The sequence below is a fragment of the Budorcas taxicolor genome, chromosome 10, assembly GCF_023091745.1.
Source record: "Budorcas taxicolor isolate Tak-1 chromosome 10, Takin1.1, whole genome shotgun sequence".
NCBI classification, from domain to species: Eukaryota; Metazoa; Chordata; class Mammalia; order Artiodactyla; family Bovidae; genus Budorcas; species Budorcas taxicolor.
In genome coordinates, this window is record NC_068919.1 from 36,194,795 (window position 1) to 36,206,648 (window position 11,854).

The window sequence follows — 11,854 nt, forward strand, 5'->3', positions numbered from 1 at the left end:
AAAGCCTAACTCTCTGTGCCTCCTGTTGTGTGACTTCCTTATTCACATTATTTCACAAATGGGTATTGAGTGTTTATATATTTTATGACGACTTTGTACAGCTTTAATATTAAGCAGTTGTTCAACATAATTTTTCACAGATTTTGTAATCAGTTATTTCTTTTAGGGAGGGACAGTCTTTTCCAAGAAAACTATTACATGAGCATACTCTCTGTGATTCCACTCTCCAGGGTTCTGCCATGGGTGAATTCTATCTCGATGATGGGCATTCTTTCCAATACCTCCACCGGAAGCAATTCTTGCACAGGAAGTTTTCATTTTCCTCAGGTGTTTTGACCAACAGGTAATGGCAGCTAAAAGAGCCATGTGCTTTCATAAATAAATTATGCTATCCATTTGCTATCCTTAAATGCACAGCTGATGTTGTAAGGTACTGTTTTTAAAAAGTAATGATGAAGGCCATTTGTATTTTTCTTCTTTTCTTCCAGATTCATTAATGTATAATTTAGAAATAAAATTTTAATATAAATATACAAGTATAGTATACAAATACAGTTGTAGTATATTTAAATTATATGGTGTAATGACTCAATATCGTATACATTGTGGAAGTATTCCCCTCAACAAGTTAATTAACATGTCCATCACCTCACATGTTTAACCTTTTTTTCTGCCTTTTGATGAGAACACAAATTCTACTACTCTCTTAGCAAATTTCAATTATACAATACAGGATTATCAACTGTATTTGCCATGTTAGATATTTGATTCTCAAACCTTCTTCATCTTATAACTGAAAGTCTGTACTCTTCTATCAGCCTCTCCCTACTTCTCCCACCCCTCCCCTAGCAACCACCATTTTACTCTGTTTCTATGAGTTCAACTCTTTTTTCCTTTTTTTTTGGCATTCCACATATAAGTGATCACTTATATGATCACATTCATCACTTTGTTGAATATTTCAGTCCACTTCTTGTACTGTTCAGGTCTGTGTTTGGTTAGGTACTTTTTAATATTTTCCATATGTATTGAAATTCTCATTTTGTTCATGCATTGCTCTTTGAACTTGGTGAGCATCCTATGACCATTGGTTTGAACTATCTATCAGGTAAACAGTTTATTTCATTAAGGTCAGTTTCTGTAGATTAATCATGTTCTTTTGTTAGGAACATATTCTCCTGTTTCATCTGCCTTGACTCCTGGTGTTGTTTCTCACATTAGATAAGACAGCCATGTCTTCCAGTCTTTACAGACTGGCCTCATGTAGGAGATGATCCTCATTGATCAGCCTGTCCTGAGCTCCTTATAGCTTCCAGACCTTTGTGATTATCCACACTGCCATGTTCGTTCTTAGTGACTGCCAGTAGTTAAGGATATGCTGAGACCCATCTGTATCCCAAAGGGGCATATTTTAGTCATCACCTAGATACAGGCTGATTAGAACCTTCAGGCAGTACCTGGGAAAGTATGCAGTTAGATCCTTTCCAGGAAGAACCTGGGAGATGGATATTTTTGCCTGCTCCCTCTGCACTGAGCCCTGGGGGGATAGCCACGCTGCCTATTAACAACTGCTTCTTTATTTGCTGTAATTAACTCTGTTGCCTCTCAGAGCAAGGTGATTTGAAGGCCTGTCTCTCCAGGTGGGAGCCTTGAAAGGATGGACACTGGAAGTGTGATCCAAACCTTTTACTTTTTCTGGAGAAGCTGCTGCTGCTAAGTCGCTTCAGTCGTGTCCAACTCTGTGCAACCCCATAGACGGCAGCCCACTAGGCTCCCCCATCCCTGGGATTCTCCAGGCAAGAACACTGGAGTGGGTTGCCATTTCCTTCTCTGGAGTTGCAAATTCCTTCCCAACTTTATGGGACTATGCCAGAGGTGGGGCTTCCCTGGTAGCTCAGTGGTAAAGAATCCACCTGCAATGCCGGAGTCACAGCAGACGCAGATTCCTTCCCTGGGTTGAAAAGATTCCCTGGAGGAGGGCATGGCAACTCACTCCAGTTTTCTGGCCTGGAGAATCCCCATGGACAGAGGAGCCTGGAGACTACAGTCCATAGGGTCACAAAGAGTCAGATACAACTGAAGTGACTTAGCACACAAACATGCCAGGGGTGGGAGTTAAATGGAAAGTGTGTTTCAGCCTTCCCTACTTGTTTTGATGTGGGTATTTTCTCAATCACCCAATGTGCAGGAGTCACTCAGCTAGTTTTCTGGTTTCTCTCAAAGAGAATTGTTCCATGTGTAGCTTTATATTCAGTGCATCTGTAGGAAAAGGAAAATTCAGGAGCCTCTTACATTGCCACTTTGGTCTGGAGCCCCCTGGGAGTATTTTTCAATCACTCTATGAACATCCCAGCCTATGCCCCAACCAGTAACGCTGAAGAAGCTGAAGTTGAACGGTTCTATGAAGACCTACAAGACCTTTTAGAACTAACACCCAAAAAAGATGTCCTTTTCATTATAGGGGACTGGAATGCAAAAGTAGGAAGTCGAGAAACACCTGGAGTAATAGGCAAATTTGGCCTTGGCATACGGAATGAAGCAGGGCAAAGACTAATAGAGTTTTGCCAAGAGAACGCACTGGTCATAGCAAACACCCTCTTCCAACAACACAAGAGAAGACTCTACACATGGACATCACCAGATGGTCAACACCAAAATCAGATTGATTATATTCTTTGCAGCCAAAGATGGAGAAGCTCTATACAGTCAGCAAAAACAAGACCAGGAGCTGACTGTGGCTCAGATCATGAACTCCTTATTGCCAAATTCAGACTCAAATTGAAGAAAGCAGGGAAAACCACTAGACCATTCAGGTATGGCCTAAATCAAACCCCTTATGATTATACAGTGGAAGTGAGAAATAGATTTAAGGGACTAGATCTGATAGATAGAGTGCCTGATGAACTATGGACTGAGGTTCGTGACATTGTACAGGAGACAGGGATCAAGACCATCCTCAAGAAAAAGAAATGCAAAAAAGCAAAATGGCTGTCTGGGGAGGCCTTACAAATAGCTGTGAAAGAAGAGAAGTAAAAGGCAAAGGAAAAAAGGAAAGATATAAGCATCTGAATGCAGAGTTCCAAAGAATAGCAAGAAGAGATAAGAAAGCCTTCCTTGGCGATCAATGCAAAGAAATAGAGGAAAACAACAGAATGGGAAAGACTAGAGACTTCTTCAAGAAAATTAGAGATACCAAGGGAACATTTCATGCAAAGATGGGCTCGATAAAGGACAGAAATGGTATGGACCTAACAGAAGCAGAAGACATTAAGAAGAGATGGCAAGAATACACAGAAGAACTGTACAAAAAAGATCTTCATGACCCAGATAATCATGATGGTGTGATCACTCACCTAGAGCCAGACATCCAGGAATGTGAAGTCAAGTGGACGTTAGAAAGCATCACTACGAACAAAACTAGTGGAGGTGATGGAATTCCAGATGAGCTATTTCAAATCCTGACAGATGATGCTGTGAAAGTGCTGCACCCAATATGCCAGCAGATTTGGAAAACTCAGCAGTGGCCACAGGACTGGAAAAGGTCAGTTTTCATTCCAATCCCAAAGAAAGGGAATGCCAACAAATGCTCAAACTACCACACAATTGCACTCATCTCACATGCTAGTAAAGTAATGCTCAAAATTCTCCAAGCCAGGCTTCAGCAGTAAGTGAACCATGAACTTCCAGATGTTCAGGCTGGTTTTAGAAAAGGCAGAGGAACCAGACATCAAATTGCCAACATCCGCTGGATCATCGAAAAAGCAAGAGAGTTCTAGAAAAACAACTATTTCTCCTATATTGACTATGCCAAAGCCTTTGACTGTGTGGATCACAATAAACTGGAAAATTCTGAAAGAGATGGGAATACCAGACCACCTGACCTGCCTCTTTTTTTTTTTTTATAATGCCATTCTGCTTTTATTTCCTTTATTTTTTTTTGTAATAATTTTTTTTCCTTTATTTTAATTTACAATACTGTATTGGTTTTGCCATACATTGACATGAATCAACCACGGGTGTACATGCGTCTGACCTGCCTCTTGAGAAACCTATATACAGGTCAGGGAGCAACAGTTAGAACTGGACATGGAACAACAGACTGGTTCCAAATAGGAAAAGGAGTACATTAAGGCTCTGTATTGTCACCCTGCTTATTTAACTTCTATGCAGAGTACATCATGAGAAACATTGGGCTGGAAGAAACATAAGCTGGAATCAAGATTTCCGGGAGAAATATCAATAACCTCAGATATGCAGATGACACCACCCTTATGGCAGAAAGTGAAGAGGAACTAAAAAGCCTCTTGATGAAAGTGAAAGAGGAGAGTGAAAAAGTTGGCTTAAGCTCAGTATTCAGAAAATGAAGATCATGGCATCCGGTCCCATCACTTCATGGAAAATAGATGGGGAAACAGTGGAAACAGTGTTAGACTTTATTTTTTTGGCTCCAAAATCACTGCAGATGGTGACTGCAGCCATGAAATTAAAAGATGCTTACTCCTTGGAAGAAAAGTTATGACCAACCTAGATGGCATATTCAAAAGCAGAGACATCACTTTGCCAACAAATGTCCATCTAGTCAAGGCTATGGTTTTTCCAGTGGTCATGTATGGATGTGAGAGTTGGACTGTGAAGAAAGCTGAGCGCCGAAGAATTGATGCTTTTGAACTGTGGTGTTGGAGAAGACTCTTGAGAGTCCCTTGGACTGCAAGGAGATCCAACCAGTCCATCCTAAAGGAGATCAGTCCTGGGTGTTCATTGGAAAGACTGATGCTAAAGCTGAAACTCCAATACTTTGGCCACCTCATGCGAAGAGTTGACTTATTGGAAAAGACTGATGCTGGGAGGGATTGGGGGCAGTAGGAGAAGGGGACAACAGAGGATGAGATGGCTGGGTGGCATCACTGACTCGATGGACGTGAGTCTGAGTGAACCCCGGGAGTTGGTGATGGACAGGGAGGCCTGGTATGCTGCAACTCATGGGGTCGCAAAGAGTCGGACACGACTGAGCGACTGAACTGAACTGAACTGATGAACATCCCTTCCTTATTGTCTTCATCTTCCTTTCCTTCCTTCTCTGAAAAATGAAAAAGAATTCAGTATAAATTCCTATTAATCCCATTTATTCATCTATTCAAACATTCATTAAGGATCTGATTTCTTGAAATTTGATTGCAGCATCCAAGTCACATTTGGGACTTCAGTGTCCTTAAGTGATGTCCCTCCAAGTGGCTTGTTAGAGGAAGACTACTTGTTAGCTTGGGCTTCCCAGATGACTCAGTGCTAAACAATCCGCCTGCCATAACAGGAGACACAGGAGATGCGGGTTTGATCCCTGGGTCAGGAAAATCTCCTGAAGTAGGAAATGGCAACCTGTTTCTGTATTCTTGCCTGGAAAATTCCATGCACATAGGAGCCTGGTGAGCTACGGTTCATGGAGTTGCAAAGAGTTGGACATGGCTGAGCATGTGTGCACTGGTTGGCTTATCTTTGCATATAGAGTCATCTTTTTCCATCTCTTCATCCTAGTAAATGTGACAGCTATATGTTTCATGCCTCCATAGGCATGAAAGATGGGAGTGGATGGTGATCCGGTAGCCAGTCCAAACCCCTGTTCCTCTCCTTTTCCTAATGTCATTTGTTGTATCTATTCCAGTTGTGCTGACGAGACCGGTCATTATCCCAGCAAGTGTGTGGTGGAGCAGATCTTGGTCCTAGGCCTCAAGAAGCAGCCATCTTCTGTGACTGCCCACTTAGCTGGTGAGGAAACAGGCCACTTGGTTCTATAAGCATAGAAGTATTTGCCATGAAGAGATGGTTAGTCTAAAGCTGATGTAACGTGCTTAGCCAAGTGGACTCTGCTTTTTCTGGCAAGAGTCAAATATACTAGTATCTAGAGGAGATGAGGCCATCCTGCTTCTCTCTTCATCAACTGTCTTTCTTCTCATTGTAAGCTGTTAATATTTTCCTGAGGGAAATCATTTGGGGGTTTGAAATAATACTGTAGCTTCTCTGAATATTTGTTTTAAACTGTAGGTATCTGAAGTCGTAGGGAATCCTACTGATATTTGTTGAGTTTCTTAAAGGACCTGGGACAGGATATATCTTTTTTTAACCTACTGAATTTTCTGGACAAATCACTTTGCTCCTTACAGTTTCTTTTCATTCAGTCTTTTACTCAAAACACTGGAGTGCTTCATGTTTTAAAAATTCATGAAAAAAAAATTCATGGAAGTCCAGGAGTATAAGTGGTATTAATTTGGATTCTCCTATATGGAATATAAGATTTTATGATAGAGACAGAAACTTTTTAAATTCAAAGAAAAGACATTTCTTTTCTGGATAGTCAACGGACTTTCCTTTTTACTGTTTGGATCTCTAGATGGCACCGCTCAGCCTGTGGCTTTTACATACCATGCCACAACATCCACCCTGAACCTGGAGACGCTCTCGCTGAACGTTGGTGCTTACTGGAAGGTGCACATCCAGTGACAGAGCAGTGCGCCCGGTGGCAAGAGCCAGGAGCAGCTGTGCCTCTCTGCCCTCCCTGGGGCCTTTTGTGCGATTCGTGCCTCGTGCTAATTGACTTCTCTGGCTTAAAGTCATCTTTCATTAGTCACAGTTTATTAGTGAACAGTAGATTTCAGATTTTTCAGATGTTACATTCTGAGATGTGCTGGGAATCATACTCTTAGTGTCACACACCACTTCTAGATGCAAGTGGCCCAGAGACATTTATAGCATTCACAGCCCTCGCGTTGCTCCTTGGGCCATGGCCTGGGGTTTGTGCTGTGGCCCAGTGGGGAGCTTCTCTTTGAGCACATCTGGGTGAGTTTGTTTCAAGTGACAAAGTGTTTGTGTGGCCCATTTGTGGAAGCTTGTCTCAGTCCATGTGGCCGAGCCACTCCAGCTCCAGCAGCTGAGCTGCTCAAGGTCTCTCTCGAAGTGGACAGTGGCCTCTGGTAACCGCCCCCCCCGCCCAGACCTCTTTTACCCACTTAGACATGGGCAGGGCAACCCTTTTCTACTTGCACTATATGTACTGCAGCAACAGGGAGTTACTCTGCCTTACAGACTGAAAAGCTGGCTTAAAACTCAATGTTCAGAAAACTAAGATCATGGCATCTGGTCCCATCATTTCATGGCAAATAGATGGGAAAACAATGGAAATGGTCATAGACTTTATTTTCTTGGGCTCCAAAATCACTGCAGATGGTGACTGCAGCCATGCAATTAAAAGATGCTTGTTTCTTGAAAGAAAAGTTATGACCAACCTAGACAGCATATTAAAAAGTAGAGACATTACTTTGTCAACAACGGTCTATCTAGTCAAAGCTATGGTTTTTCCAGTAGTCATGTATGGATGACTTGGATCACAAATGGGGAGAGTTGGACCACAAAGAAAGCTGAGCGCTGAAGAATTGATGCTTCTGAACTATGCTGTTGAAGAAAACTCTCGAGAGTCCCTTGGACTGCAAGAAGATCAAACCAGTCAATCCTAAAGGAAATCAGTCCTGAATATCCATTGGAAGGACTGATGCTGAAGCTCCAATACTTTGGCCACCTAATGCCAAGAACTGATTCACTGAAAAAGACCCTGATGCTGGGAAAGATTGAAGGCAGGAGGAGAAGGGGACATCAGAGGATGAGATGGTTGGATGGTATCACCGACTTGGTGGACATGAGTTTGAACAAGCTCCAGGAATTGGCGATGGACAGGGAAGCCTGGCGTGCTGCAGTCCATGGGGTCGCAAAGAGTCAGACACGACTGAGTAACTGAACTAAAGTGAGAGACTGAATCAAGAACACAAAGGGATCCTTTTACTTGTCATGTTTTTGGGGTCTCCAAAGTTCCAAATTAATTGCTTAAAATTCTAATCTGTTAATATTGGTTTTATTAAATTCTATCTACTACCCAAAGATTATTTGTAACATGAGTAAACTATTATTTAATTTAATAACATAAATACCCACCATCAAACTTCAGAACAAGAACATAGGACTAGACTGAGGGTGAGGTAAGTGAGACACTTGCCTGGGACAGAAAATATACGGGGATGCCCAAATTCACAGTAATCAAAATAAATAATACTTTAATGTAATATTTTAAAAATCAACACTAAAAGAAAAAGATCCATGATGAACAAATATCACAATTTTAAATAAGGGTAGGATCAATATACCACATTTTACATTTGACTCAGATCCCAGCACAGCTTGGCATGGGCTGGAGCACTATACCACAACAGCCCCTTGGGAGGTCCCCAGGGACTCCCTGCGGCCACAGCATCTGCTAGGGCAGCCTCGTATCCTCAGCCCTCCTCAACATACACACTTGCTTATCAGGCATCCTCCAGTTAGTAACTTGCCAACCGCCACCCCAGTGCCTTCTGTTCCCTGGACCCAATATCTACTGCCTGCCCTCTGTGTATGCAGATCCTACCATCTGTCCAGGCACAACTGAAATTCCCATTTCCCCATGGAGCCTTTCTAACTCCCTACCACCCACAACTCCCCTTTACCACAGCAGTGATTTTACCCTTCTCTGACAGGCAGCCCCACTTCTACATAACATGCAGTCGGATGAACATTCTCTTGGATGGCCCCTCAGTGTTTCAGGTTCGTCTGTCTTGTTCCCCTATTAGATGGCATGTTCTCCAAGATCATGTTATATTTCTCTCATATCTGCCAGAGCACCATTATACTTGACTTTTAGTAATGATTGGCTGACTGATGGATTGATTAAAAATTGAGAATTGAATATACTTGTTTCTGCTTGACTTTTATGACATAGGACTCTTCCCTCCAGATATAGTAAATGTTGTACATTTTCCAGTGGACACATTTCATTGTATCAGTTGAGCTTTGCACTATATGTAAGTACATTTAGACATATGCAGATTCTTTGTTCATATTTCTGCAAGTTTTACAATTAAAGAGAAAGGAAGAAATCTCCATTGGCTGAAGTTTTATTTCCCAACTTCAGATTTCCCTGCCAACCTAATTGGAAAAGGCCCTGATTCTGGGCAAAATTGAAGGCAGAAGGAGAAGGAGACAACAGAGGATGAGATGGTTGGATGGCATCACTGACTCTATGGACATGAATTTGAGCAAGTTCCAGGAGTTGGTGATGGACAGGGAAGCCTAGTGTGCTGCAGTCCATGGGATCGTAAAGAGTTAGACACGACTGAGCGACTGAACTGAACTGAACCTGAAAGCTGAATATTCTTATCTAATATAAGTGATGGTTTTTAATAGCATTTAATGGGAAATAGATGGGGAAACAGTGGAAACAGTGTCAGACTTTATTTTTTTAGGCTCCAAAATCACTGCAAATGGTGACTGCAGCCATGAAATTAAAACACGCTTACTCCTTGGAAGGAAAGTTATGACCAACCTAGACAGCATATTCAAAAGCAGAGACATTACTTTGCCAACAAAGGTCCGTCTAGTCAAGGCTATGGTTTTTCCAGTGGTCATGTATGGATGTGAAAGTTGGACTGTGAAGAAAGCTGAGTGCTGAAGAATTGATGCTTTTGAACTGTGGTGTTGGAGAAGACTCTTGAGAGTCCCTTGGACTGCAAGGAGATCCAACCAGTCCATTCTAAAGGAGATCAGTCCTGAGTGTTCATTGGAAGGACTGATGCTAAAGCTGAAACTCCAATACTTTGGCCACCTCATGCGAAGTGTTGACTCATTGGAAAAGACTCTGATGCTGGGAGGGATTGGAGGCAGGAGGAGAAGGGGACAACAGAGGATGAGATGGCTGGATGGCATCACCGACTCGATGGACGTGAGTTTAGGTGAACTCTGGGAGTTGGTGATGGACAGGGAGGCCTGGCATGCTGCGATTCATGGGGTCACAAAGAGTCGGACATGACTGAGCGACTGAACTGAACTGAAAGCTGAATAATTAAGACCTATCTTCAGATCAATATATATTGCATGTCTATTCATTTAAAATATTTTGGAAACAAGGAATGTAACAAGAACTGTAGAGTAAGTTAATGAGGAACTTCTCTGTCTTGACCCAGAACTATACTGAAAGGTTTAACTAGACACATTGAATGGAGAAAAATACAGCCTGGGTGTTCTCGAATGTTCTGTGCTCTTAATCGTTTGTCACGCTTTCCCCATCTCCTTTTCTGATGCTAAGGTCCAGAGAGCTTTGACCAACTTGGGGCCAAGTCGATTTACAGTGTTCAGTTACCTTGTTGTGGCTAATTCTGGATATGCTTTCTCAGGAAACTGGATTTAACGTAATAAAGTAGAATCATTTCAGGAGTGATTCAAACAAAACTCTAAAATGAGTGTGTAATATGTCTTTCCTTTAAGACTTAAATGCCCTGAAATAAGCTGGCAAATCAGCTTAAAAACAGAATCTGCTCAAAAGCAATATGGGCAAAGGTAATTCACAGAAGAAATTGAAACAGGCAAAATAAGTATGAAATATGCTCAGCCCTATTAATATTTAAAGAAATTCAATAAGGGGTGCCTGATTGGCCAAGATTAAGATGAAAATGTCTAGTACTGATATTGGCATAGGAGCTAGGCATTCTCATGCATCATTGGAAGAATTAGAATAAGTATAATCTTTCAGGATGGCAATCTGGCAATAGCATCAAAATTTTTAATTTACATACTTTAACCCAACAATTCCACTTCAGATAAATCAGATAAATTGCTCAGAGCTACTAATTGCAATGTGGTTTATACTGTTGAAAACCAGAAATAAACTGAATGTCCTTTAACAGGAGATTGGTTATATATAACCCTTTCATACAGTGGAGTGTTATGCAACCATTAAAATAACAACCTATATATATCAACATAGAAGTATGTTTTGGATAAAATGTCTACTGAGTGACTTCATTTAAGTAAATAATAAACCAACATTTGAGGTACCATCCTATACTGTGCACAATGAGAAGGACATAAAAAACAGGTCTCTCAGAACTGTTTCAGATTGAAGGAGGGAATAAAGAGACATGACACCAAATGTGTTCTCTCCTGGAACTATAAGGGACATTACTAGGACAGTTGGAAAAATTTGAATGGGATATTTTGATTACATGGTAATTTTCCTAATTTTGAGAATTGCACTATGATTATATGAAAAAATTTCCTTGTTTTAGGAAACACATAGCTCTAAGTTACTCTAAAATGGCTCAGAATATAATTTATGTATGTATGAGAAAAACAGAGACAGAGAAAATCAGCAAAATGTGTTAAAAATGTTACAATTGAAGAATCTGGATGAACCATGTACAGGAACTTCTTATACTATATTTTCAACATGCCTGTAAGTTGTAAACTTTCAAAGCAAAATTTTAAAAACATGCTGAGCCATATCTCCATAGTATCCAGTAGCTGTAAAAAGTTTGGTTTCTATTATTGTAAAGGGTTATAAGGTGTGGAATGTAAAATAGGATGAAATATGAGGTTAAGAATGAACTCCAAGGATTTCCCTGATGGTCCAGTGGTGAAGAATCTGCCAGCCAATGTGGGGGACACAGGTTCTATCCTTGGTCTGGGAAGATTCCACATGCCACAGGGCAACTAAGCCCATGCACCACATCCACTGAGCCTAGAGCTTGTGCTCCTCAGCGAGAGAAGCCACCACAATGAGACGCCCTTGCGCTGCCACTAGAGAGTAACCCCTGCTCACTGCAGCTGGAGAAAGCCTGTGCACAGCAACGAAGACCCAGCACAGCCAAAAATAAACAAAGAAGAAGGAACTGCAGACCACTATGGAGAATGGTATGGAGGTTCCTTAAAACACGAAAAATGGAATCACCATCCGATCCAGTAATCCAGCTTCTGAGCATGTATCCATAAAGGATGAAAACATAAT

General features: G+C 41.4%; 1 protein-coding gene across 2 annotated transcripts in view; it reads left to right on the forward strand.

The window, feature by feature from the left end:
• GANC (glucosidase alpha, neutral C) overlaps positions 1-8,806 on the forward strand; it is a 72,915-nt gene extending 64,109 nt beyond the window's left edge. For both annotated transcript variants that reach the window (XM_052646404.1, XM_052646406.1), the window contains exons 23-25: positions 231-343; positions 5,657-5,760; positions 6,383-8,806. In XM_052646404.1, coding sequence (XP_052502364.1) covers positions 231-343; positions 5,657-5,760; positions 6,383-6,492 — 327 coding nt within the window. In that variant the 3' untranslated portion in view covers positions 6,493-8,806. The remainder of the gene's footprint in view (positions 1-230; positions 344-5,656; positions 5,761-6,382) is intronic.
• The last annotated feature ends 3,048 nt before the right edge of the window (positions 8,807-11,854 follow it).